This window comes from Terrapene carolina, unplaced genomic scaffold (genome assembly GCF_002925995.2).
Source record: "Terrapene carolina triunguis isolate 2854851 unplaced genomic scaffold, T_m_triunguis-2.0 Scaffold96, whole genome shotgun sequence".
In the NCBI taxonomy this organism is placed as follows: domain Eukaryota; kingdom Metazoa; phylum Chordata; order Testudines; family Emydidae; genus Terrapene; species Terrapene triunguis.
Genome location: NW_020664447.1, coordinates 40,355,016 through 40,379,498, shown reverse-complemented (window position 1 = coordinate 40,379,498; position 24,483 = coordinate 40,355,016). Strand labels below are relative to the sequence as shown.

At 39.5% G+C, this 24,483-nt stretch overlaps 1 protein-coding gene across 1 annotated transcript in view; it reads right to left on the bottom strand.

Annotated features, from left to right (window-relative positions):
* Positions 1-643: 643 nt before the first annotated feature.
* Positions 644-24,483, bottom strand: part of LOC112104913 (cytosolic phospholipase A2 epsilon-like) — a 43,743-nt gene continuing 19,903 nt past the window's right edge. The window contains exons 5-20 of the mRNA XM_024197513.1: positions 23,660-23,700; positions 22,732-22,774; positions 21,534-21,597; positions 19,717-19,877; positions 19,494-19,577; positions 16,398-16,435; positions 15,539-15,695; positions 14,678-14,814; positions 13,564-13,786; positions 10,993-11,107; positions 9,381-9,518; positions 7,262-7,369; positions 5,559-5,750; positions 4,533-4,699; positions 3,207-3,393; positions 644-882 (exon numbers count right to left, since the gene is read on the bottom strand). Of these exons, the coding sequence (XP_024053281.1) occupies positions 644-882; positions 3,207-3,393; positions 4,533-4,699; positions 5,559-5,750; positions 7,262-7,369; positions 9,381-9,518; positions 10,993-11,107; positions 13,564-13,786; positions 14,678-14,814; positions 15,539-15,695; positions 16,398-16,435; positions 19,494-19,577; positions 19,717-19,877; positions 21,534-21,597; positions 22,732-22,774; positions 23,660-23,700 (2,094 nt within the window). The remainder of the gene's footprint in view (positions 883-3,206; positions 3,394-4,532; positions 4,700-5,558; positions 5,751-7,261; positions 7,370-9,380; positions 9,519-10,992; positions 11,108-13,563; positions 13,787-14,677; positions 14,815-15,538; positions 15,696-16,397; positions 16,436-19,493; positions 19,578-19,716; positions 19,878-21,533; positions 21,598-22,731; positions 22,775-23,659; positions 23,701-24,483) is intronic.

Below are 24,483 nucleotides of genomic sequence, written 5' to 3'. Positions count from 1 at the left end.
TAGCATAAGTAGTTGACACATATTTCAAGGGATCATTCAAGGTAAAGTAGCCTGTTACCAGTCAGAGGCAAAAAGGGTGGGGGAAAGATGGAGGGGGGAGGGATAGTGAGTTATAGATTGTTGTAATAAGCCATAAATCCAGCATCTCTGTTCAGTCCATGACTTTACTGTCTAGCAAAGTTATGAATTTAAGCTCCCAGGCTCATCTTTTAAAGGAATTGTGCAGGTTTCCTTTGAGGATGAGGGCTGAGAGATCAGATATGGAGTGATCGCTTTGTGAAAAGTGTTCAGCACAAGTGATAGGGTATTTTTGTCTTTATCATTTTTCTGTGTGAGCTCATTCAAAAGTATAGTGATTGTCTGGTTTCACCCACATAGTTGTTATTGGGGCATTTAGTGCACTGGATGAGGTACATGACATGTTGCGATAGGCATGTGTAGAACCCATGGATCTTGAAAGAAGTGTTGAGTGGGGCGTTGATCATTGTAGCATTGGAGATATGTCTGCAGGTTTTCCATCTGTTGTTCTGGCAGGGTCTGATGCCGCTTTGAGTTAGTGTGTCCTTGTCTGTGAGGATGATGATCTGGGAGCGATTGGGGGGTTGTTTGAAGGCCAGAAGAGGGGTTTCAGGAAAGATTTCTTTCAGGAGGATGACTGTGCTTGGGATGGGGACTGGGTCTGAGATTGTTTTCTCCGCCTCACAGCTGCATGCAAGGCCTGAAGAATCAAGTTTTCATTATTCTGGATGTTGTAATTAGTTAGTTTCAGCAGCTTGTTGAAATCTTGTGCCTTCAGTGAGACCTCCCTTGTAGAATATGGGGAATAGAAACTGGAGACATCAACTTTGCCCAGTTCTATTTCTGATGCACTGCGTTCCACACCTGGGGAATGAAAAAAACAGAAACAATGGGTTTCACTACTGAGGCCCTGTTATACTCTGTGGTACATATCCATCTAATACACTGTGTCAAGAACAGCCCAGAGGGTGCTGACAGATTTAATTGCCAATCCAGTACTTTGATCTCTGGAACATCAGTCTCAAATCTGAACCCTAATGTGATGAGTGTGAGGATGAAGGAGACTGCATTGCTGTCAGCACCTCCTACTGTCCAGTCCATGGAAAGTCATTTATAGGGGTCTTACAGAGGACTGCATGTCTACCACCCAGTCTGGAGAGGAAGAGGTTTCAATGACAGTGAGGAAAAAATAAAACGGGACGTTGAGAGCAGGAAGAAGTAGAAAACTGGTATCTCCAGAAATGATCATAAAAAGAAAAAACTGTGATTCATCCAGTAGTTTTGCAACATAAACAACCACCTCCTCAAATGGCCCACAGTATAAAGTACAAACAGCCTCCTCCCATGTCTGCTTCACCCCATCAGAAAAACCTTCCCAACAATCATCTGAAATCAAACAACTGCTCAACTTAAAAGATATGCTTTGCGCTGCACTCTAAAGGCTGTTAAACTTGGACTTTGGAAGATGTCAACAAGGAGCACTTTTCCTCCAGACCTCAGTTGTGTGTAGAACCCATAGCCAGATCCTAAAGTCCTGAAGGTTTTATAAATGAAACCCCGCACCTTGAATTTCTCCCACAGTGCACAGGAAGTCAGTACAATTCACAGACCACAGGTATAATGTGCGAATGTGAGCTCACTCCACTGAGCAGATGGTCCACTACATTTTGTACTCACTGAAGTTTTTGAGTGGTCTGCAAAAGTATCCCCAAGCACAGCACAGTGCATTAGACTGAGCAGGAAGAGACAAAGTCATGAATGATGGTGGCTGACTCCATATCATCAGAGAAAGGCCACGTCATCTTAGCTAACTACAGACACAAAAAATAGTGGCACATACCCACATTCATATGATTAACGTATCCTTTTTCAACATGACACAGTTACCACTACTCCCTCATAATCCATGAGTAGATGACAGTCCAAAAGTATCCTAAAACTGTGAATCATTGTGGCCAATAGAAGGAGCAATGGAGATTAGTATAGGAACAGGATTTTGTTTCAGTGAAAAAATTGTGAAGGCATACAATTGTTTTCTATGTCATCAATTGACACTTAATACCAGTTATACAGCAAGGTGAACAAAAAGTTCTTTTCAAACGCTTAATCAAGTCTAATGATTCTGAATTTGCTCTGACATTCTGCTCTGCTTCTTGGATCTATTGCAAAGTCTGCTAATCAGTTTCACCTCCTTCTTATCCAGATCCCTGTCTGAGGTAAACCCTGGAATAACAAGAAAACTGCAATACCCAAATCTGATGAAAAAAGTTACATAAAGCTGAGTAACACCAACATATGGAGAGAATTACAACCTCAAATGCCTCACCTTTTCCCACAGCTGCCTCAAGTAACTTACATGTTGAACACATGATTTATATTGAAAGCCTAGCTCTCAGCCATCCAAGACCTAAATAATTTGTTGTGGCCTTCCAAATTGTTCAACAAAGGCCTAAAAAACAAGTCATGGAATAAAAAAATATTGTAAAGGTGTCTGAACCTATATTAAACTGAATGTTTTCTATAACCTCAATGTTAAACTTTTGTGGTCTTGATTAATTTACACTAATACTTGGTGAGATAACACCAAGTTTGAGTCAGACTAAGGTAAATGTGAGACTAAAATAAGGGCTGTCATACGGAACAAATGAGTAGAGCTGGGTGAAATTTTTCAAACAGAATCTTTTTTTCAGTGAAAAATTCAGACTCTGCAACACGGAAATGTTTCATGAATTCACATAAAATTCTCTGAAATGTTCATATTGGGGGGAAAGTTTTGATATTTTTGAACTGAAACTTTTTGATTTTTTGATTCAAAACCATTTTTATTTTAAATGTCCTTTATTTTCACTTTTTAAAATTTAAAAACATTTCATTCAGCTTGAATTTTTTAAAAAAACTTTTCAAATCGTCACAAATTTTGAAAAAAATTGGTTTTGGCTGAATCCAAAACAAATTTTTATTTTCGAGTTTTTGGGAACTGCCAGAAAACTGAAAATTTTTGCCCAAACTCTATAAATGAGTGATATTACTGGCTGAAAGTGGTCATTTAGAAGTCAGTCATGTTGAAAGTAGAAAAGGGACCCAGACAAGAGAAATGTTTATTGGTATGAAATAAAACACAAAGCTCTAGAGAGTGAGCAGGCTGCTCATGCTGACTGTAATGCAATGACTGACTGCTGTTTACTTACCAGGTGCTATGTATCTTTGGAAGCTGTCATTCACAAGTGGGAAATAAAGCAGTATGGGAGCACCTGGGTTCTCTCCATCTTCAAACATATAACACTCCTTTAGATTCTTCCTTTCTTCCTCATTCAACACAGGCTTAGGAAATGGGATTCCTTGCTCTGAGAAGTACGTGGAGGCCCGGTCCAGAGGCTAGATCACCGTAGAACAGAACAAACATTAGAACCAACAAATAGACAAAAGTCAGGATGGGATTGTACTGGGATGCCAATAGGAATGCAAGCGACTGGAGACACATGGGTTACATTAAAAGGGTTTAGGGTGACCAGACGTCCCGATACATTTGTCCAGATATCCGCCGGCAACGCCAGTTTCTTTTTCGCTCCGCCGGCGGGACTGACTCGGCTTTTTTGCACTCCCCCTCCCCCCAATGTGTTCCGATATTTTCTTTCCCTCATCTGGTCACCCTAAAAGGGTTGCTGAGAATACATTTTACTTTGTTCCTTGGAGGGCTGTCCAAAAATAATCTTACAGCACAAAACAGGAAAACACTTAGTACAGATTGCAAAGACAGTTCAAAATTATACTATTCATTTAAAGACACAAGTGGCCAAGAGAGTTGTAAAACAGGAATTTGACTGGGAACAACACAGCAAGAATTCAAAGGAAAGAATGGTGTTACCGAAGATAATGTCTGCATTTAAATATAGATGGGCCAGGGAGGTGGCCGGCAGATCTGGTTTAGACTCCGTTTTAGGGTTTGTGTTTGAGGACAAATCAGAAGTAGAACTCTCAGTCAAAATCTGACTCTAATGCACTGAAATCTAGTGAGCTGTTCTCATAAAACAACTCTGACATTTAAATGGGAACACCAACAAGCATGTGAAGAATTTTTTCATTCATTAAATCACACTTGGATAACTCAGGAAGTAAATAAATAAAAAAGACCAAATAAAGTTTTATCAAACTTTTTTTTCAATCACATGTGGACTGAAAATGAACATTCAAACCCTAATGGCTGTCAGAGAGTTGAATTTGTTCCTTAAAATATGGGACAGGTTTCTAATGGAAGTGGCGTCTCAACCATCACTACTGCTTAGTGCCACGCCACACAATGCTTTAATTAAAGGTAGAGCATAGACCATTGTTCCCAAAACAGGGATACATGCCATTATCTACAAAGTAGTTCAAATTAGATCAAGATTTTTCCTCCTGGAATCACCTTTCTCTTCTAATATTTAAAAGTAGGAAGTTACTAACACTGGCTAATAAAGACTTACAGACAACTGGCCATTACTGAAGAAAACAAAGGAGAAGCTGACCACTCTTACCATTGTCTGTGATCCTCCACTGTAGTTCAAATGCAGGATGACATCCACTTTCCTCTCTGGTCTCATAAGTGGTGGGTAACTGGTATCAAAGAAGAATGCAGTATCTACCAGCTCCAGATGCTCTGCAGTGTGTCTCAGTTGATTAGGCAAAGAGTCTAGCATAGTGTCTGAAAGGTAAGTATTTCTTATAAATGAACCATTGCAGGAGCAGATCTGCTACCTCTTGAATTTCAAGGGTCAGACAGAAAAGAGAAGTACAGCTTCCCTCCCGCCCAAGGTATGCACAATTTCCTTTGCTTTGTGACAGCTATACCACTATAGCTTGCCCGTGCCATACAGCAGTGGTTCTCAACATTTTTTGCACTGTGATCCCATGTTACAAGAGGGGAGAGTTTCAGGACCCCACCTCCTATCATTTGGGGACCCCTTTTTATCTAGGCGAAAAGGAAAGTTGTTAAAATCTAGCTGGAGCTATGGAATTCCCTTTCTCACTCCCCCGGAGGGCCATGACCCTCAGGCTGAGAATCCATGCCTTGACATGGGTCCTCTCTGATATAGATGGTCATTCCATTTCTGGTATCCTCCTATTACTTCACCCCAGGCACTGGCTCTAATAGCCAGCCTCTCCTAGGTTGAGAAGGCATTTCTTCTGACCGTCCATTCAGTCTCTTCTGTCTGTTCATCAAAATCTATGAATCATGCCAAACCTGAGAGAGCTTTTCCATGTGACCTACAGCAAAATGAGTGGGGTCCCACTAAAGCAATTCTACTAAGCACTTTCAGCTCCAAACAATTCAATAGATGAATCAAATAGTTCTGTTAAAAATTAGCTTCAAGTTTTGTGATTTGGGGTGAACGGATTTTAAAAAATGAAGCTAATTCATTCTCCCTGTCCTATTCAGGATGCATGAGTTAAACATAAAGCCCATTCAGTTCTCTCCAAGACATACAAGTTTCCCTAACTAAATTCCAGACCCCCAAATTATCTCAAAGGAAGCCACTCAAAACTGAGTGGCAGTACTATACCTTTCCATTTAGAAAACTGCTCATGCTGTGTGTACTCGTTGTGCATCTGAAAACCCCTTAAGAAACTGTGGTACTTTGATACCGCTGGGCGATCCGTTAAAATATCTCGAAGTGCATTGGAAATGCCTCCTGCAGGAGTGTACATACAAGTAGCCATCTCATGTGGCCTCTCAGGTAGATCAGGCTCTTCCTCTGAAGAAAGGTGGTAGAAATATCATAAATTATCCATGTCGTAGGGGCAGGTAGAGGGGGAGGTGTGGAATAGTCTTCTGCAATAGTAGTAATAATAATAATTTATTATTTATATAATTTTCTAAACATGCGCCTAAGGTCTGGATTCAAAGCCCGCTGAAGTCAATGGGAGTCTTTCAACAGACAACAATGGGCTTTAGATCAGGACCTTAATGCACCTTCAGAATGAGGGCTGAGATTCAAATTAGACAACGTTGTCATGATATTCTTTTCCTTGGGGGAAGCAATTGGAAGAACTGGCCAGACTATTTCATCTCCCTTGATCTGGGTTTTCTGAAGACCATTTGTGACACAGTTTCACTGCCTGTGTGGTATATTGGATACTTGCACTCAAAACTGTAGAAGGGCTCATTTGTAAAGGTCCAAATAAAATAAATATGTATACATTACAAAAAATAAAACAACAACATTCAAATCCAGTAGGCCTAAAGCCCATATTAATAGTTTCCTGGACCCAGCAAAACTAACATTTCCCTCCCCTGCTCTACTTACTCCCACAGAACCCCAACACTAAGGGCAAGTCTACACTTAAAACACTGAACCAGCGCAGCTGTAGCACTTCAGTGAAGACACTACTGACACCAATGGGAAAGGTTCTCCTATTGGCATAGGTACTTCACCTCCACCTTCACAAGAGGTAGTAGCTATGTCAACAGGAGAAGCCCTCCTATCAACATAGCACTGTCTTCACCAGGGGGTCATGTCAGTTTAATTGGATCGCTCAGGGGTGGATTTCATATACTCATAAACAACATAGTTATAACGATATAATTCCCTAGCGTAAGACCTAGCTTAGGAAAACTGGGGAAATAGACTGACTTTGTAACGTGACCTCAAAGTCAGTAAATGCAGAGAAAAGGGGAGGCAAATTGTAGAGTCAAAGACCCCCCATTGAAAATGCCCTGCTATCAGCCCCACCCATTTACACCCAAAGGTGTTAGCTTGTGCAGTCCAGCTGACCTTAGTTGCTGCTGTTTCACACAAGGAATAAGGTAGTGTCCAACGTAGTCCAGGGGAAATGTTTAGAGTAAAAAGCAACATTTTGAATTGCATCTGGAAACAAACTGGGGGGCTAGCAGAGATTCCAGAACACAGGCAAAATATGCTTTATGTGGGAAGCAACACTAAGTGCTTTCCTGCATGAACACTAAGTTCAGTAGAGGAAATTCTTCTTCCCGGTCCTTATGAGACATCTTGAGACTACCTCATTTTTTCTTAGCTCCTTTTCATTAGGCCCTACACTATGGCAACTCTCCTTCACCTAAAGAGTATCTTATAATTGCTGCTTCAAGATCAATCAAAGAGAGTGCTATTCAGCAACACCAGGCAGTGCTTACCTTTCCTGGCCCTGCCCTGGCCCTGAGAATGAGCACACTGCCAAGGTATAGTTCTCACATCAGATGAGCATACAGGAGCAATCAAAACAAAATGGAAGGGAAAGCCAGATTTACCTATTTCAGTCACTCTGTCTTGGGTCCATCTGTGCCAGAAGTCCTCTGAATTGTCAGCTGCATGCCATGCATCCAAGAGATTCTTGGAAAATACACTACTCCACATTCCTATCAAGGGGAAGAGATTTTATAGCAACATATGAGTCCAAGTGAAGACTGATGCATTTGTAGTGAACATGACCTTTTGTCACTCCCCACAAATCTGCTTCACGTTTCTTTCTAATTTTAACATATAGCCCAGGCTTCTACAACTAGATTCCTGGAGCAGGAAAAGAAGGATGTAAAGCAAGTCTCTCCTGAGGGTGCAACGTCTGCAGATCTGATATGAGTTAAATTTGCAAAGCTGATTTACACCCATATTTATAATCACTGTAAATTATCAAAATAAGAGACCTCCGAAATTGGACTATCACCTAGATCCAAATATTGGCACATTCCTCAATCCAGCTTTTGCTCCTCAGCTGTTGGAACTCTGTATTTCAATAAGAGAGGTGGTTCAAAAATGGTAAAAACTTCACAGGATATTTCAAAGTTGTTTCCATTTCCTAGTGTTTGACCTGGAACAATTTGTTTTTCTTTTTCCCTGAAATATGTCTTTGACAATTTTGAATTTTAATTTGTCCCCTTTCTCTTTTTTCCCTCCCTTTTTGTCATTGAATGCAGTAGAATAAAAAAATCTCCAAAGTCAGGCTCCCCCATTCCCAACTTATTTTGTTTTTTTTCCTTTTGCCATTCTGTAACTTTTCAAGACTTTTTCCACTTTGGAACAGCTACAGAGTGGCTGAAGAAAACAGAGAAAAGAAAAGTAAAAAAGTGTGGGGGGTGAGGGAGAACCCTAGATATCATTCATTCTACTGCATTCAGTAGCAAACAGGAATGGAAGGGTGGAAAAGTGGGAGGGAACACAGTTCAAAATATTTAGTTTGATTAAAAACCCAGAACATTAAAAATACATAAATAACCTTTTTCAAAAGTCTTTGTTTTAATAGAAAGGCATTTTAATCAAAAAAAATTCAAATTAAAACTCTCTCTAATCAGCACTAATTCAGGGAATCAGCCACAGAGGTTATCATTAGAGTTGAATGGGACACAGTTTTCCCATCCCACAAATATTTTTGAGAGTTCACATTTTTCCGCCCATTTCTGAAAGTCAAAAATCTCAAAAATATTTGCAAACCAAAATTCCAAAATTTCCCCCACTTCAGGTCAATTCAAACATTTTGTTTTGATAATTTTGAAATTTTGCATTTTGATTTCAACTTTTTTCTTTTATTAGACCCTTTCCCCCATCTAATTAGATTACATTTCAAAACAAAAATCATTTTGAAGCAGAAAACCAACATGACAATATACTTTCCCATTTTGACAATTTCCAACTTTTTTTTTCCGTTAAGTCAGGAAATTTCACAGTTTCAGTTTGGACAAATCAGCATTATTCAATGAAAACAATTTGTCAAAAAAAATTCTGAGGTGCTCTAGTCCTTATCTCTCTAACAGCCAGAAGATAGCAGACTTTCTATATCTCTATTTATTCTCTTTTTTCAAATTTCTGTGGATATATAATTTTCTTTTATACCTTGCTTCTCCAGCTTCTTTCATAACCCCCCGTTTGCTACTATATATTGTTAATACATGTAACTATTCTTTAAATCCTTGAAGAGATGTTGGCATACAGTATGAATGAAAGACATTACTACTGGGCTTAGACATGCTGCTATTTATTGGGCTAAATTTTCAATGTTATGGTGCTGTATTCCTCAGGGTTATAAATTAACAATAGAGCTATGCCCTAAGGGGCTGAACTGCAGGGATTTGGAATATAAAAGTGTGTGATGTTTTCTGCAAACTCAGGTGTTAAAGATGTATAAAACCTCATATCTGCTCTGAATCTATCATTTGGAATCACAAGAAAATGAAACCAAGTGCAACTGTTAAGAACAATTAGGAAGATTTAGAATCACATTTAACTTTATCTGCTGCTCATTAAGGTATAGAAACATTTTCTGCAATTAATACTGCACCACTACAATCAGTCACAGAACAGTGGCTTGCCAGGCACTGGTTTCCATTGCTGTTAGTGTTCTTATTAGGTAAACACTTTCCCAAGTGAATAAGACACCTTGCATGAAGCAGATCCGAGATTCTGGGAGCTTCTTCATCAGCCGGCCCATGAAGAACTCGCTTCCAAAATCCTCCGCACGAATAAAGGCTCCATATTTCAGGAATCCCACCTCATAGGGGGTGAACTCCACCCACTCTGCAAACAGAGCCACAAAAAACTATTTAACTGCAGTGGGTAACTAGACGTGGTGTTAGCCAGCAGGTAAAGAGAGTTAAAAGTAGAATAAACCTTCTGAGTTTCAGCTTTTTCAAGGTGAACTATGTTATAGGAACCACCAATGTTTGTAACTAGCCATTTTTATTTACTATGAGTGCCACTGAAGGACATGGAGAGTGACTTAGGACTTAACAAATGGAGGGGTAGCTCTGTCCTCAAAATGGGCCAGACAGTGGCCTTAATTCATTTTCAATTTACATGAGCTTTGTCACCGGAGGCACAAGGTCCACCCAGTCTGGGGGTTGTGGCAGCTCAAGGAACCCCAAACCCCTCCATGGGGGAGCCTGCAGCCAATCAACCAAAGTAGCAGAAGAGGGGCAAAGCTAGGAGCAATGGGGGGGAGTAATGAGTCAGCATGTCCCCATGGCAACCTATAGTGACAGGGCTCCTATGCAGCCCCAAATGACAATTCAAGTAGCTCTCCCCTGACAGGACCTAAAGGTGGGCAGCATTGCAAACACTGGGGAGCATCTCCTGGGGCATAGCCACTCTTACAAAGAGAATGGATGGGAACTCTCAGTGGAATGGGATTAGTGCTCTGTGGATATAAACATTTTATTTCAAATGGGTAAAAGGTATATTTACAATTAATCTGGCAATGGTCAGAACACTCATGTACCAAGTAAATGTAAGCGATACATATAGGGTGATATTTGTCCCTATGCAAGGGCCAGCAAGAGGTCTATGCATCACTTCAATCCCATGTACACCCTCTAAATCAGAATTATGAATGTGTCAAATGAAGACCGAGAATAGTGTAACACCACTTTGTTTTCCACTTCCTGTCCATTTCAGATTCATTGATGGAGCAATATTGGGTCTGAAAGAGAACATAGATTCAACTTCCTTTTCATTGAGGAAAGGGTTTGTTCCTCCAATGAAAGGGAGACCAGGATGTAATTTGACTTCTATTCCTTTTGATTTGTCATGCAAAAGAAGCACTGAACTAGTGGTGAGTGATCTCCAAAAGGTTCAGAGAATTAGTTTCTTTAAGGGCCTATAAGTTCAGATACTTAACTGAATATCTAGACCTCTAAGGTCTGCAAGATGTGTCTGGAAATCTCATGAGAATGGGCTCTTACAAGATTTCCACAATCCCTGCTTCCGATCAGGCTGATGGAGTAATACTGGGAGAACAGCCTATTTCACCATAATCCTGCACATTTAACTTCAGGCCCTGGCTAGATCCCAGTGTAGATGTGCACACACATAAGGAAACACAATAATATATGTATGCTAAAGTATGCAAACTTTGTTAACCCTCCTAATAGGATTGTTTCAGTCACAGGGTGAAAGTTTGGAAGGTTCCCGTGTTATCCCATTGGTGTGTCCAAGCCTAAGTAGGACCTTCTTAGATTTAAACTCAGCTGTAATTCTGAAATATAATCATTACCTCTAAAATCTTTAGTGGTAATGTTGTCCTTGACATTGAGAGCCAGGTAGATGGGCAGTGGGTTCTGACCCCAATTCACTGCCTGTTGCTGATCTGAGAGTTTATGTTCATCTTTCTGTTTTTGAAGAAAAATGGTTAACTGAGAAACAACAGCAATGACACAAGAACCTACTGTAATACTTGCTTATAGAATCACAGAGTTCTATTGGGATACTGCAGGTACCAACTCCAGCACACACTGACATGACTGAACTTTCTGCTAACCCCGACTCCTCCCTCAGGTCAGATCAACAACATAACACACAAGACAACAACTTAACACTAAGATAAGGCTATAGCTCCATGTACTGGTGGAGGTGCTGCCTACATTAATCATTGCACTACCACAACATCTGAGTTTGGAAGTCACTGAAATGTCTGAATTCCCTCCTAGGTTCTCCTCTATGTACTTCACTCACAGGAAGAGAGATTTGGGTAGAAGTCAGGGGCCTCTGAGTGGTCTTGGTTAAGATGGATCCTATTAACCAGCCTACACTCTATTTCAATGTGTGATACTAGAATTTGCAGACTACACAGTATATCCTTAGCATTGCATTTTCATGTATTGTGCAAAAAATAGGATAGACAATGCTATTTCTACTGTTCTCCTATATTTGAATGTCACCTTTTTAAAATATGATTTTGTCAAGCCACCATGTCAATGACACTCCTCCCAAATTAATTCCAAAGTTTGTTTTTTTTAGAAAAAGCCAATATTGAGATACAGTAGAACCTCAACATTATGAACACCAGAGTTATGAACTGACCAGTCAACCACACACCTCATTTGGAACCGGAAGTACACAATCAGGCAGCACCAGAGACAAAAATAAAAAAGCAAATAGAGTACAATATTGTGTTAAACATAAACTACTAAGAAATAAAGGGATAGCAGCACTTTTCTTCTGCATAGTAAAGTTTCAAAGCTGTATTAAGTCAATGTTTAGTTGTAAGCTTTTGAAAGAACAACCATAACATTTTGTTCAGAGTTACAAATATTTCAGAGTTACAAACAACCTCCGTTTCCAAGGTGTTCGTAACTCTGAGGTTCTACTGTATCTATAGTGGGGAAAAAAATCTGAAATGAAATATTTTTTTTAAAATGATCTCTCAAAACAGCGAAACAGAATTTTATCAAATTTTACAAAATAACTTCTGGCCCGAGAATAAGAAAGAAAAATGTCACATGAAAAAGGGGTTTGGCTTTGCCCATAAAATTTGAAAGGGCTTCTTTCACCATTAGTGTGGCAATACCACTGAGACACTATGATTTTTCAAGCTTTGCTTGTGCACATCTTACAATAACTTTCAAAGTTAGCCACAGAAACACCTGCTTGAGATAAAATCCAAAACAGCTGCCACAAGCTGATGAACAGCAATTTTAAAGGTCCTGTAAGTTTAAGGTCTGACAGAGCCATAGATCCACTATATACTTTTAATGACTGCATTGAACATACAATGTATTTTAATACAGTTGAACCTCACTAACATACACCTTGCTAAATCACACCCCTTATAACCACCACAAAAATTGACAGTCCCCAGTTCTCAGCAAAGATTTAATAGCTGATGCTCTAGGGGAGCTTCAGCACACTAAGATTTGGTTATTTTTTTACAAAATATGCTACAGAACATTTACTAGTATATGCAGTGTTGTGGCTGTGTCGATCCCAGGATATTTGAAAGGCAAGATGGGTGAGATAATATGTTTTATTGGACCAACTTCTGTTAGTGAGCTCTGGCTAACTGTCTCACTAATCCAATAAAAGATATTACCTCCCCCACCTTACCTCTTTAATTTACTAATATACTCTGGATTACAGATGCTCTCCGGGTTACGCAAACCTGATTTACGCAAATCCGCACTTATGGAAAAAAATCCGTCAGCTAGACAGTTTTTTGTTTTTTATTTTTTTATTTTTTTTGCATAATGGTTAGGTATACGTTCCCGATTTATGCAAAATTCGAGTTATGCAAGGCATTCCCGAACAGAACGCTTGCGTAAATTGGGGAGCGTCCATATTAACTTATCAGTGGTTCTCAATCTTCTCCATACTGATACCCCTTTTCTATAACAAAAACTTGCCCACACACATCTGAATTCCCCTTTCATTTAATCAGGATCTAGCCAGGTTCCCCTCTGCCATTTCACTCTGTGAGAAGGGCAAGAGGGTTGCAACCCTTCAGATTGTGAACCTCTGTCCTAAATATTTAGCCTGAAACTACAGTTGAGAAAATACATGAAAATGCAGTACATGTTTCATTGCCCTTGATTTGTTTCTCTTCTGTTGTTCATTTATTCACTAAGTCACAAAATTTAGTAACTCTCTCTGTATCTCACTGTCATTAGCATGTGATCATAAGGTCCTATTCTGTGCATGAGATATTGATTTGCCATCAACCCAGTGGAATTTCTTTGAATGAATAACTCTATAAAGATATTGTATGGGTCTCTCTTCCTAGGGTTTAATTCTCTCTTAATTTTTAGAAAGAGACCATAATCCTTAGTGAAAAGAGGGATGTATACAGTACCCCATCATTCAACATGGATTCAATCATGAGCCCCCAGAGATCTATAAAAGATGTCTTGTATCCTGCTTGGGTGCGTTGACTCAGCTCCCTATGATAATTCTTCAGACTTTCCAAGGAAAAAGCACTCATTTTGGATTTGGATGCTTGCTTCCGAGCTTCAATGATTAGCTCCCCTAGATCCTTATGTGACCAATCATCATCTGCATACAAGTTTGTCATGGTCCTGGGAACAGAAAATACTATGTTAAAGACAACAGTGAATTAGAATTAGGAGCCTGTGAAACTCAAAGGATCTATGTGGCAAAGCTTCATGCAAACTTTTTTCAGATTCACTTCACTTAAGCTAACTCACACCACCTATGTTTTGTTTAGAGTTTCAGAGATGAACAAATTCCAAAGTCCAGAGGGAAACTCATCTGACAACATTGGGTTTGGGGTCAGAGATGTGCAAATCCACATGATTTCCAAGTTTCAACATGGTTTCCACTCCAACGCAAAAAAATTCAGTCTAGGTTCACTATCAAAACTCAGCACAGGTTTGCTTGAAACCTTACCCAAGATTGAGGAAATGTTCACAAATCTCAGGTAAACTCTCCTTGTTTCATTTGGTAATTTTTACACCACTCCATTCAGAATACATACTGTATGGTACACTATCCAATGACTCCCCACTGGTATTCATGAATGGGGTTAAATTACCTAAAATGATAATTATTTTTGCTAGCTGAAATCTAAGTGCCAGGAAAAGAACTATTAGCTAGAAAATAAGAAAAAATTAGGTTTAGGTGAAAATGTTCTGAAGTACTTAAGTGACATAGCAGCCTAAGTCTCATTTTCAAAAGTGACATGGGAGCCTAAATCTCATTGATTTTCAATGAGACTTAAGGTCCCAAGTGCCTAAATCACTTTTTAAAATGGAACTTAGGCAACTTTGAAAATTTTACCCTTAGGCCGTGTCTACGGGGACTGTAGCTGAATAGCTAGGATGCTGTAGCTATGCTGGCATAACCCTGTAATGTATTTCCAAGCAAGATAACACATTCCTTGAGCACTTCTCTCTCTCCCAGAAGCTTATAGAAGGATCAAATAAAACCTTATAAAATGACCTCCTTACCACGTTGTGCCAGATGAACCAGTGATGTATGAAACACAGTCCAGAACATTCAGTTTCTGAAGACCCAAAATGCTGCCATACATGGCTGTCAAAGCTCTTATCCCACCTCCTGTTGTTGTCACAGCCACAACTGGCACCTGTTCAACACACACAAAAGCAGAAAGTTGGTGACAAACAACGAGGAGCATTAATGGTTAAAAAGGAGAAAGATAAGCAAAAGGTGAGCAAAAAATGTGAGTGGTTACAGCATTCCCATAAACTCTGGCACAGCAAAATAATACAAGGGCGGCACTGCATATGCTTCATTCTAAATTGTTTGATACTCTCCTTGCTGCTGAATACAGTGAAGTTCAGATTCTTCCATTGTCAAAGTGGGGTTTTTTTAAATATGTATGGTAATTGGGATCAAACTCAGCTTTGGGATTCTCCTAAACAGGGTATTCACCTGGAGGCCAACATAGGAATAGCCAGTCCAGACTAGAACATTGGTCTGTCAAACTTGAGATCTCCTTGGCCTGAACAGGACCTGGAGAGAAGACTTCCTCATGGAACACCCTTCTCCTGAGCCAAATGGGGGCCTGAAGGGGGTAGAACACTCATGTGCCTATTGTCCTGGCCTGGGGAAAGGAGAGAAAAGGATCCCCTGGGTATCGCCTTTCTACACAGGACACACCCTACTTCTTTAGTCCCCCTCCAACAACACACCACTCATCATAACTAGCACCAGCAGTGACTCCCACTGAAACACCATGAAAGACTCCCAATTGATTTCAATGGGCTTTGGACCAGGTTTTTTGTACCCAATAGGCTGAGCATTCATCTGGGGCAATACAAGACACAAGATTCTTCTGCCTCAACTACCTCATGGTCCTTCAGATCCTCTTCTAGCTGAAGAACCTTCTTCAGAGCAGCAGCAACCACTTTCTTCCGATTCTTCAGGAAATTCTGTTCCTCTGTGCACAGGTCAAATCCCAAACGTACATCTAGTTTTCTTGAGCTGTTAAATAGGCCCTGAGTCCTGAAGCCAAGGCAAAACCCACAAATTATTACCTGTTGTAGTCATCTCTCTCTCTCTCTCTATATATATATATATATAAAACCTTTCATATATTTACAGAAAAGACATTCCAACACCTCTGTATAGACAGACTAATGTAAGAAATGAGAGAGAGAGAGAGAAAGCAATATGTGCTTAAATTTAATTCCATGAGTGGTCAATGGGACTAGGAGCATGTTTAAAGCTAAGCATGGGTTTATGTGCTTTGCTGGATCGGCACCAAAAAGCTCAGCCCCTTGCTGGGTAGAGCCCTAAATTGTGTACCGTAGAAGAACAAGGCTGTGGAAAGGACGATGACACCAGACCAGCCAGTGTGTGTACAGATTTCTAATTGCTAGTTTGACTGGTGCTTCTATGGCATCTAATGAAAGAGTTCCATTAAAATAATTAGCCTATTCGCAATGTGTTGTGTTTCATTACATATTCTCATCTGCTGTTGAAATCAATTACAGATTATTATGTTTTGTTAAATGATTGCAGCAAGACATTATTCCCCGGCAAGGTAAGGGAAGAGCTCTGCTGACATTATCCACTTCCAAAGAACAAATGGCCTTCTCTTGCAACTGACAGACCCCCATGCCTGTACAGAGCTCTGTTGATTTCAGTTGGGCTCTGCGGGGGTCCATCCACACAGATCCAAAAGCAAGATTGGGACTCTCTTACCATTCTTTTGTCTTCACATGCAAATCAAACGTTCTGGTCTGAAAATCGAGAATGGGAAAATTATAAGAGCCATCATATTTTTAAGCTTGTGTGTCCTCTCAGCCTTGGTATGAGTTTTACCTGCTCCACAATTAGCACTGAAGCCACAGAGCCTGACCATAAATAATTCGAGAAAGATAGTTATAGACAGACTCAAAACTAGAGCTGTGCGAATAACTGATTTTTTGGTTTACTGAACAATGAAAAAAAATGGGGGGTGGGGGAATTGTTTCGAATAGACCCAAAATGAATTTTTTTCCAATTTTTTGGCTAACTGAAAAGTTTTAAAAAATTGTTTTAGGTTGAATTAAATGTTTCAGTCAACACAAAATAAAATGTTTCACTTTCAAGTTTTTAAATCTTTATTACAACTAAAATTGAGGCAAATTTCGAAACAGAGTTATTTTGAATTGAAAAATCAAAAGCCTTTCATTTAAAAAATAAGGTTTTTCATTTTTTTAAATTTATTGGGGGTTTTTTCAACTGAAACAACACAGCAAATTCAACACAAATTTGTGAAAAGTCTTCATCAACTCGAATCTGTATTTTTCATAAAAAAGTTTCATCTGAAAAATTTCACACAGTTCTAGTCAACACCACTAGTTAATTCTCAGTCTAATATTTTAACTCAATGTTTCCAATGTTTTCAGGCACCTGTACCAGTTTAAAAGACTTAAGGCCTCAGCCAGTAATTGCCACCTTTAATTAAACTATGGCATACCAATTTATGCTCTAAATCCCAGGCTAATTAGTCATGGACATGGGTTAATAATGGGCCAAAACCTCAGCTATTATAAATCAGCATAGTTCCATTGAGGTCAATAAGAATATGCTAATTTAGACCATCTGAGATTCCAACCCTCTGGGTGCAAACTGATTTTTTACATGCATTTATCCTACATGTTTGTGTGGATTTCACTCTGGTTTGTTGTTGTTGTTTTAATTTGGACTCCATTTCTCATCTTCCCGGATGAAAAAGGAAGGCATGGAAGAAGTAAATCCCTCCCCAAAGCAGGCAGAGCTAGGCTGATGCACAGAGCACAAAGAAATTCTCCTATTATAGGAAAGTCTGGTAGCACCACCTTTTATTAAGGTTGCCCAAAATTCCCATTATAGACCCTGTGTTTTCAATTGTTTGTAACTTTGCCAGGCTTTAATGTTTGGGCTAAAATTTTCCATGCTGGGTTTCTGCCTCAGGATGAATATTTTTAGAAAGTTTCAGACAATATGATTCAGTCATTTCCGGGAATGAGTTTAAGGAAAAATTAATTTTTTTGTTCATGTTAGAAAAATTCTTACAACATTTTCATTGGAATTTGCAGTGCCCCAATGCTTTGGAGCAGGGACTTGAAATTTGGCCTTTCTGTCAAGGATGTGCCATTTGTTATTCCCATGAAAATCCACCCAAATTTGACTAAATTGTAATTCTGTGAAACAAAAGCCAGACCAAGAAGAAAAACAAAAGTAGATTGGGATAAGGAGCTGGGGTGACAGGGTGAAACTGGGACTTGAAACTGTGAGGGAGGTAAAAAAGGAACAGAGTGGGATTTGGGAGGGGGGTGAGACTAGAACTGATGGGGGAAGGATACTAGGACTGGAAGGTGCGGGGGGAGACTGGGAGGCAGTGGGACACAGACTGCAGGAAGATTGGGATTGAAGCTCTGAGTGGGTGGAGAATGGGACTGAGAGTTGGAGTGACGACTGGAACTGGCTAGGCAAGAAGATTGGGATTGAAATGTGAAGACGGTGTGGAAAAGAGGGGACTAGGCCATGGACAGGTGGAAAGAGATGAAGGAGAAGGGATCAGTCTTGGTGGCAATGGACAGAAGGATCTTTGACCACTAGATGTGCTAACCTCCAGAGCTTGGAATGGGACCTAATATTCCTGAATCTCTAAATTCCTCTGCTGTCAGCAAATATCTGTGAAACTCACTAGCAAAGGGCATGTGTCACATCCCCTTCTAGTGCTGTTCCATATAGAGAATGACAACCTACTACTGCTATCAGTTACTCCTTTAGCTCAAGAGGCAGATGTCTGGGCAGTGAATGTAAAAGTTCCAACTCTGATGATGATCCATATGGGTGTCAATATGATGCTATATGATGGAATTTCTGTTTTTTCAGTTTGCCATTTTTAAAACATCAGAAATTACAATTACAAAAAACCATTAAAAGAATATTAAGTTTTCACTGTCAAGCACTCACAAGTTAGGAAATGCCACAATTAAGGTTACCGGTGCAACCTTAATTTGGCCTTTTGTGCATCCACATGATGATACAGTCTTAAATTTTTTATTACAAACTATTTTTCCCCACAGGACCCTGGTTCATTCAGTGCTCAGAATGGATCTGTTCTGAGGATGCATCTGGGTTGTATAGTAAAGAAGTCTTTTGTCTATGAGATCCCTGTCTCATTTGTTGCAGAAGTTGGAAGGTGTGTAGTGAATGGTGTGCAGAGAATTACATGAAGAGAAAGGATGGTCTCATGGTTAAGGCAGTTGAATGCTGTCCTAAAGAACTGGCCACTGCAGAAGTCATGGAGTTCTTGGAAAGTCATGGAATCCATGACTTCCATGACCTCCATGACAAACTCGCAGCCTTAGTGATGAGCACCATACAAAATCCCATGAGGAAATTAATAATTTTGTCTGTGGAGCAGGGTTTGAATAGTGGGCAGTAAAGGCTTGAGGCCACAAATTTAACAATGAGGAGATATCAAAATATTGAGCAGCTGCTTATTAAATGAGTACCATCCATCCTGTGAGCTGAATGAGGCAAAGGTCCTGTGGAAAAAATAGCATGTAGTCATATAATTAAAAACTGTATTATAATGCATATGCTTAAGGGAACCGAACTGAAGTTATACAGGCAATTTCCTAACTTTCAAGTGCTTGACTTTGCAATCTTCATGTTCTTTTAACATGTGTATGTGTCTGTGTGTATGCAACAACATATAAACTGACTGGAGTTTAGCAACAATGCAAAGTTGTTTCCCTGTAAGTTGAAAGCATCCTGGTTTGGTATTTATTCTATCAAGACTGGTGAGTTGACACTCACCTCTCCTATTGTTACTTTATCTTGAATGGGAAGTGAATTCAGAGCTAGAGTCAGGGACTCACTTTCATCTTGACTTGAGGAAGTCTAAAAAGAAAATGGTAGGGGAGGTTAATAGTAATACAACAAGGAGGAAATGGTTAAACATTTCACCCCCACACTTCCAAGTCCCCAGAAAAGATAAATGAATGAGCTGTGTTCATAAAGGTCCGTGATGATAACGTACCACAGAGAGCTGTCTCATCTTTGGTAGTGCAATGCCCAGTTCTGAGTGATTATACTTGATATAGTGGAATCTGGCAGGAGAAGCAGGACAAAGGCAGGAGCTCAGTGAAAGGTTCTGGGTTCCTTCATAGGATCCTTGCACTGTAAAAGCGAATTTTCTTTCTAAACAGGTGACAAAACAAACAATGAACCCATGATTATCACATCTTTAACTAATTTAAAACAACATTTCAGAGTTCTCTACATTGAGTTCATAATGTGGATGCTGCTTAATAAGCCAATAATGTTCTAAGACACCATATAAACCATGTATCCATAATTTTTTATAGCCATAATAAACATTGTCTAGGGGCCCAGTCCTGTGAGCACCATCAACTCCCAGTGAAGTCAATGAGGGGACTTGGCATCTCTCACAGTCAGGCCGTAAGGCATTTACACTGTAGAATACAAGGGAGTTCCGGATAAAAGGGATTCAGGTAATTGGGAGGATTGCCCTATAAGAGAGTCATTCACTTAGTTATATTACACTCCAATACAGAAAAGCTCTTCTACTTTATGTTATATTAATTTTGACAGTCAGTGGTTTAGGTTACATAAATAATTATACTGATTTATATGTGCATCTTGGCTTCAGCTTTAGTTCCTTTATAAAACAAATCTCATTATATTCTAGATCTGCGCTATAATTCTTGCTCGGAGTGTTAGAGCATTGCAGTAGCAATTCTTTCACTGCTGGTGAGATAACACACACATTCAAAACCACTGGTTTCAGTTGATTATAACTTTCTCTGGAAATTCCTGTTTCTGGAAGGGTGGGATTTTCAAACCAACTCAGTGAAATCAATGAGAATCCAACCCTTCATCTACTTGATTATTCTTTAGTTAGCAAGGAAGTGTTAAAACATTTTTAGCTCTTATGCAATGTTTTAGACACTTTTTGCACTCAGAGAATTCAAAAGTTTGTCCATATAAACTTAAAATTGGTATTTACAGTAGATAGGTTTGGTTTGGGCCCACCTCTCCCCCTCTATGAACAACAGGAAAAGTACCACATCAATCCACATATTTAAGGCTATATAGGCCAACCATGAAATCCCTAAAAGGATTTTCTCAGTCAAGGAACTTGGGCTCTGATCTAGCATGAGAGCAAGCATCCCTGACTTCAATGTGGTGATCCGCGTGCTTACATGTTTTGCTGGATCAGGGACCAACACAGAATATTTTAAAAGTTGCATTGCAAATCCATAAGGCTATGGATATAGAGGAAACAAAATGGCTATGCACAGCCCAAGATGTGCAATGAGTATCTCGGGTAATATAGAGTATATTTCAGGTCTCAAACTGCTGGTATTTGTGTCTGAAAAAGGGCAATTAGAAATTTTTAAATTGAGAAAAGAGTTTTGTTTCTCACCCCACTTACTCCCATTTTCTCTGAACTCAAACACCTGGAGGCATTTCACTCCAACTCTTGGAATAGATCAGGCATGGAAAATTTCCTCTCCGTATATGAATGTTTCAGAAAGCTATGAGCATCCAACAACAGGATGCTGTGATGGAAACTATTCTGTTTAATTAACTACAGTTGGTGTTCAACTGTGAATGATGTAATACTCCCTATATGTTGTCTGATCAATTAGAACCTGATCCAAAGCCCATAGGAAATGTTCGGAGTTTCTCCTTTCCTTTAAAACACCGAATGCCCTTTCTGTAATGCATATAAACAAATCACCCCAGAAATGGCAGATATTTTTCTGTTGAAATTTTGCTATAAAATTTTAACCAGTTTCATCCAACTCTACCAGTTAAGGAAATACTAACCTGGGGATTCCTTCTTTATCCTCCCCTCATTCACCTGAACTTCCAAACAGGAAACTTCACGAGACTGTAACAGAGACAATGAATAAAAGATAGATAAAATGACACAGACAAAACTAAGTGTGATTCCCCTGCTAGTCTCTTGCTATCCAGGTGGAAAGGAGGCGGGAGTGTTGTGCAGACTGCAAGATCAGCCCTTGGGAGGACTAATTACTTCATGGTGCTCTGCAACAGCTTCCAATGAAAGTCTCTGGAGAGATTCATGTCTAGTCCTTGGCTGAAAGGATGGTGGGCTGAGACTTACTATATGACTTCTAGGATGGGTGTATACGGATGGAGAAAACAGAAGTATCCTCAGGCCTGCACCAAGGAGACAATAGCTTCTCCAGGGGGAAAAAATGAGAGAAAGCTACGGAAATAACAGCTATAATTGAAAGGACAAGCCATAGAAGAAGCTTTACAGTTATATAGATATATTGCTACCTCATACCAGCCACACTGTAGGTAATGGTGTATGGGAAATTTTACAGCTATTCCAATTTTAGCTTCTCCCAACAGGAGTCACTCTAGATAATGGTGCGGGAACACTGGCTGTGAGGATGCTCACAGCTGTACCACTTCTAGTCTTTGCCATCCGGTGACACTCTGTAGGACTTTGGAGGAGCACAGCTTGGGGCAGTTCACAGCTCTTCCAGTTCAGTTTCTCCTAACATGGGAGATGTTTGGGAGAGCTGACTGTCATGTTCACTGGGATCCAATGTCAGCCTATTCCTCAGAAGAGATTTTGTGTTGGAAGGATAACTGTGGGGCAACTCGTTCTCTGTTCAAAGCAGTATGATGTGCATTACTATACAGTAGAGCAGGGGTTGGCAACCTTTGGTGGTGTGCCGAGTCTTCATTTATTCACTCTAATTTAAGGATTCGCGTGCCAGTAATACATTTTAACGTTTTTAGAAGGGCTCTTTCTATAAGTCTATAATATATAACTAAACTATTGTTGTATGTAAAGTAAATAAGGTTTTTAAAATGCTTAAGATGCTTGATTTAAAATTAAATTAAAATGCAGAGCCCCCCGGACCGGTGGCCAGGACCCGGGCAGTGTGGGTGCCACTGAAAATCAGCTCGCGTGCCGCCTTTGGCACGCGTGCCATAGGTTGCCTACCCCTGCAGTAGAGGAAAGATAATAGAAAATAAAAATTACCACTAATACACCATTCGTAGCGATGTTTTCAGGAAGATCTGGACTAAAAATAAAAAGAAACATACTCAGTTCGTAACTAGTATTTAAATAGTTTAAGGATATGAATTGCCATTTTTGTTCTTTATTTGTATTTTGCTTATTTTAATTTTTTTGTCACTTTTGGAAGTGTTGGGTCTGACAGTACAGGCTAGCAACAGGAGTAATTCTCAATGTATTTTCCAGTTTTCCTCACATTCCTGGGAAACTCTAAATAAATCTGGCTTTTTAATGCTCCTACTATTCCAGTACTAGAGCTCTGCTGAGCAGAGACTGCTCATTGTGCCGAAACAGGGTAGTTTTCAAATGTACATCAAGTTGAGTTTGCTGACAGATAGAAACCACTGAATTTATTCCATTGGCCAAAAATATCCATACTTGACCCTGGAGTTCCAGAGTTGAAAGGCTAATGAATTAGTCCAACATGGCATAATAAGCATAAGGAGACAATTTTCCCCCATTCACTTTGAACATCAATAACAAAACTAAATTTAAAACTGAGATATACATGCCCATATTATTTCACAGAAATGGGTTAGAATCTTTTTTAGTACTTAAATCTGTGTTAAATCCACATACAGACCAACTGGTGGGGGAAATCAGCAGACATTCCTGCACTTCACTCAATTTTCATTTTAGTTTTAAAATTCACCTGGATGCCTAAGTATGACCTCATAAAAGCAACATTGCCAACTATTCCGCTACTCAATGCCATACAGAAACATCCAGCTAGTGTCCAGTGAGGCTGAACATACACTATCAACTACATCCACATAGGTCTGGCCATGTTGCTTTAGGTGGGAGCAGGTGTACAAATCATGTTCCTTGTTGTTAATTAATCTCTAACGCCTCTAACAATTACGTTATTTGACAACACTTGGATTTTACTCACCTGCTTTCCATTGTGAACTCAACCTCTAGCTCCTCCTTTCCCTAAAAATGAAAATGAATTAAGTCACTACATCATTACTCTTCTCCATAAAGATACTGTGTAAACCTGACCCCTTGATATGCATAGAACTTCTGCAAAGTAACTTTCCCCTCTCCTTGGTGCAAATGCAATGTGCTTCATTTTCTTCAGTTTCAATCTAAATTATATTATATCCATTATATTATTCTGCTTCCCAGTAGCTGATTTTCCCATTACAAGGAGAGGTTTTTGAGATAAGTCATACTTGTCACTCTCTTTTCCCTCTTTGGGAAATGATGAAGAGAGAGAAATATTTCTGAATGAGCAATAGACAGCTTCACCTGTCCTTGAAAATGTTCCTTACCTTAGCAGCAACAGTACCTAACCTGCTTGGTCACAAGACACCATATAAGTCACCAGACATTAAACTTTCCTTTTAACTGACCTTACATTCTATTGACAATAATTTGTCACTTAAGAAAACATGAAATACGGGCCCAATTTTCCAATATATGTACCCAAATCTGAATTTGGAGACTTAAATCATAAAATTGGCATTAACATTTCTCAATGTTGATCTGAGCACCCCAGCATAGAATCAGTTTGTATTTACCAAAAAGACGTGGATTTAAGTCCTATTTAGACATTCATGTTTGAACATTGGGCTCACAGTACATAACTGCAGCATCAGTTGTTTCTGTGTCAGGGCAAAATAATACCTCATCCACAGATCAGAACCACTAGCTCCAACTGCAAAAGAACCTCTAATACCATTAGGGGGTGATACCATAGTCTTTGGCTGGTTC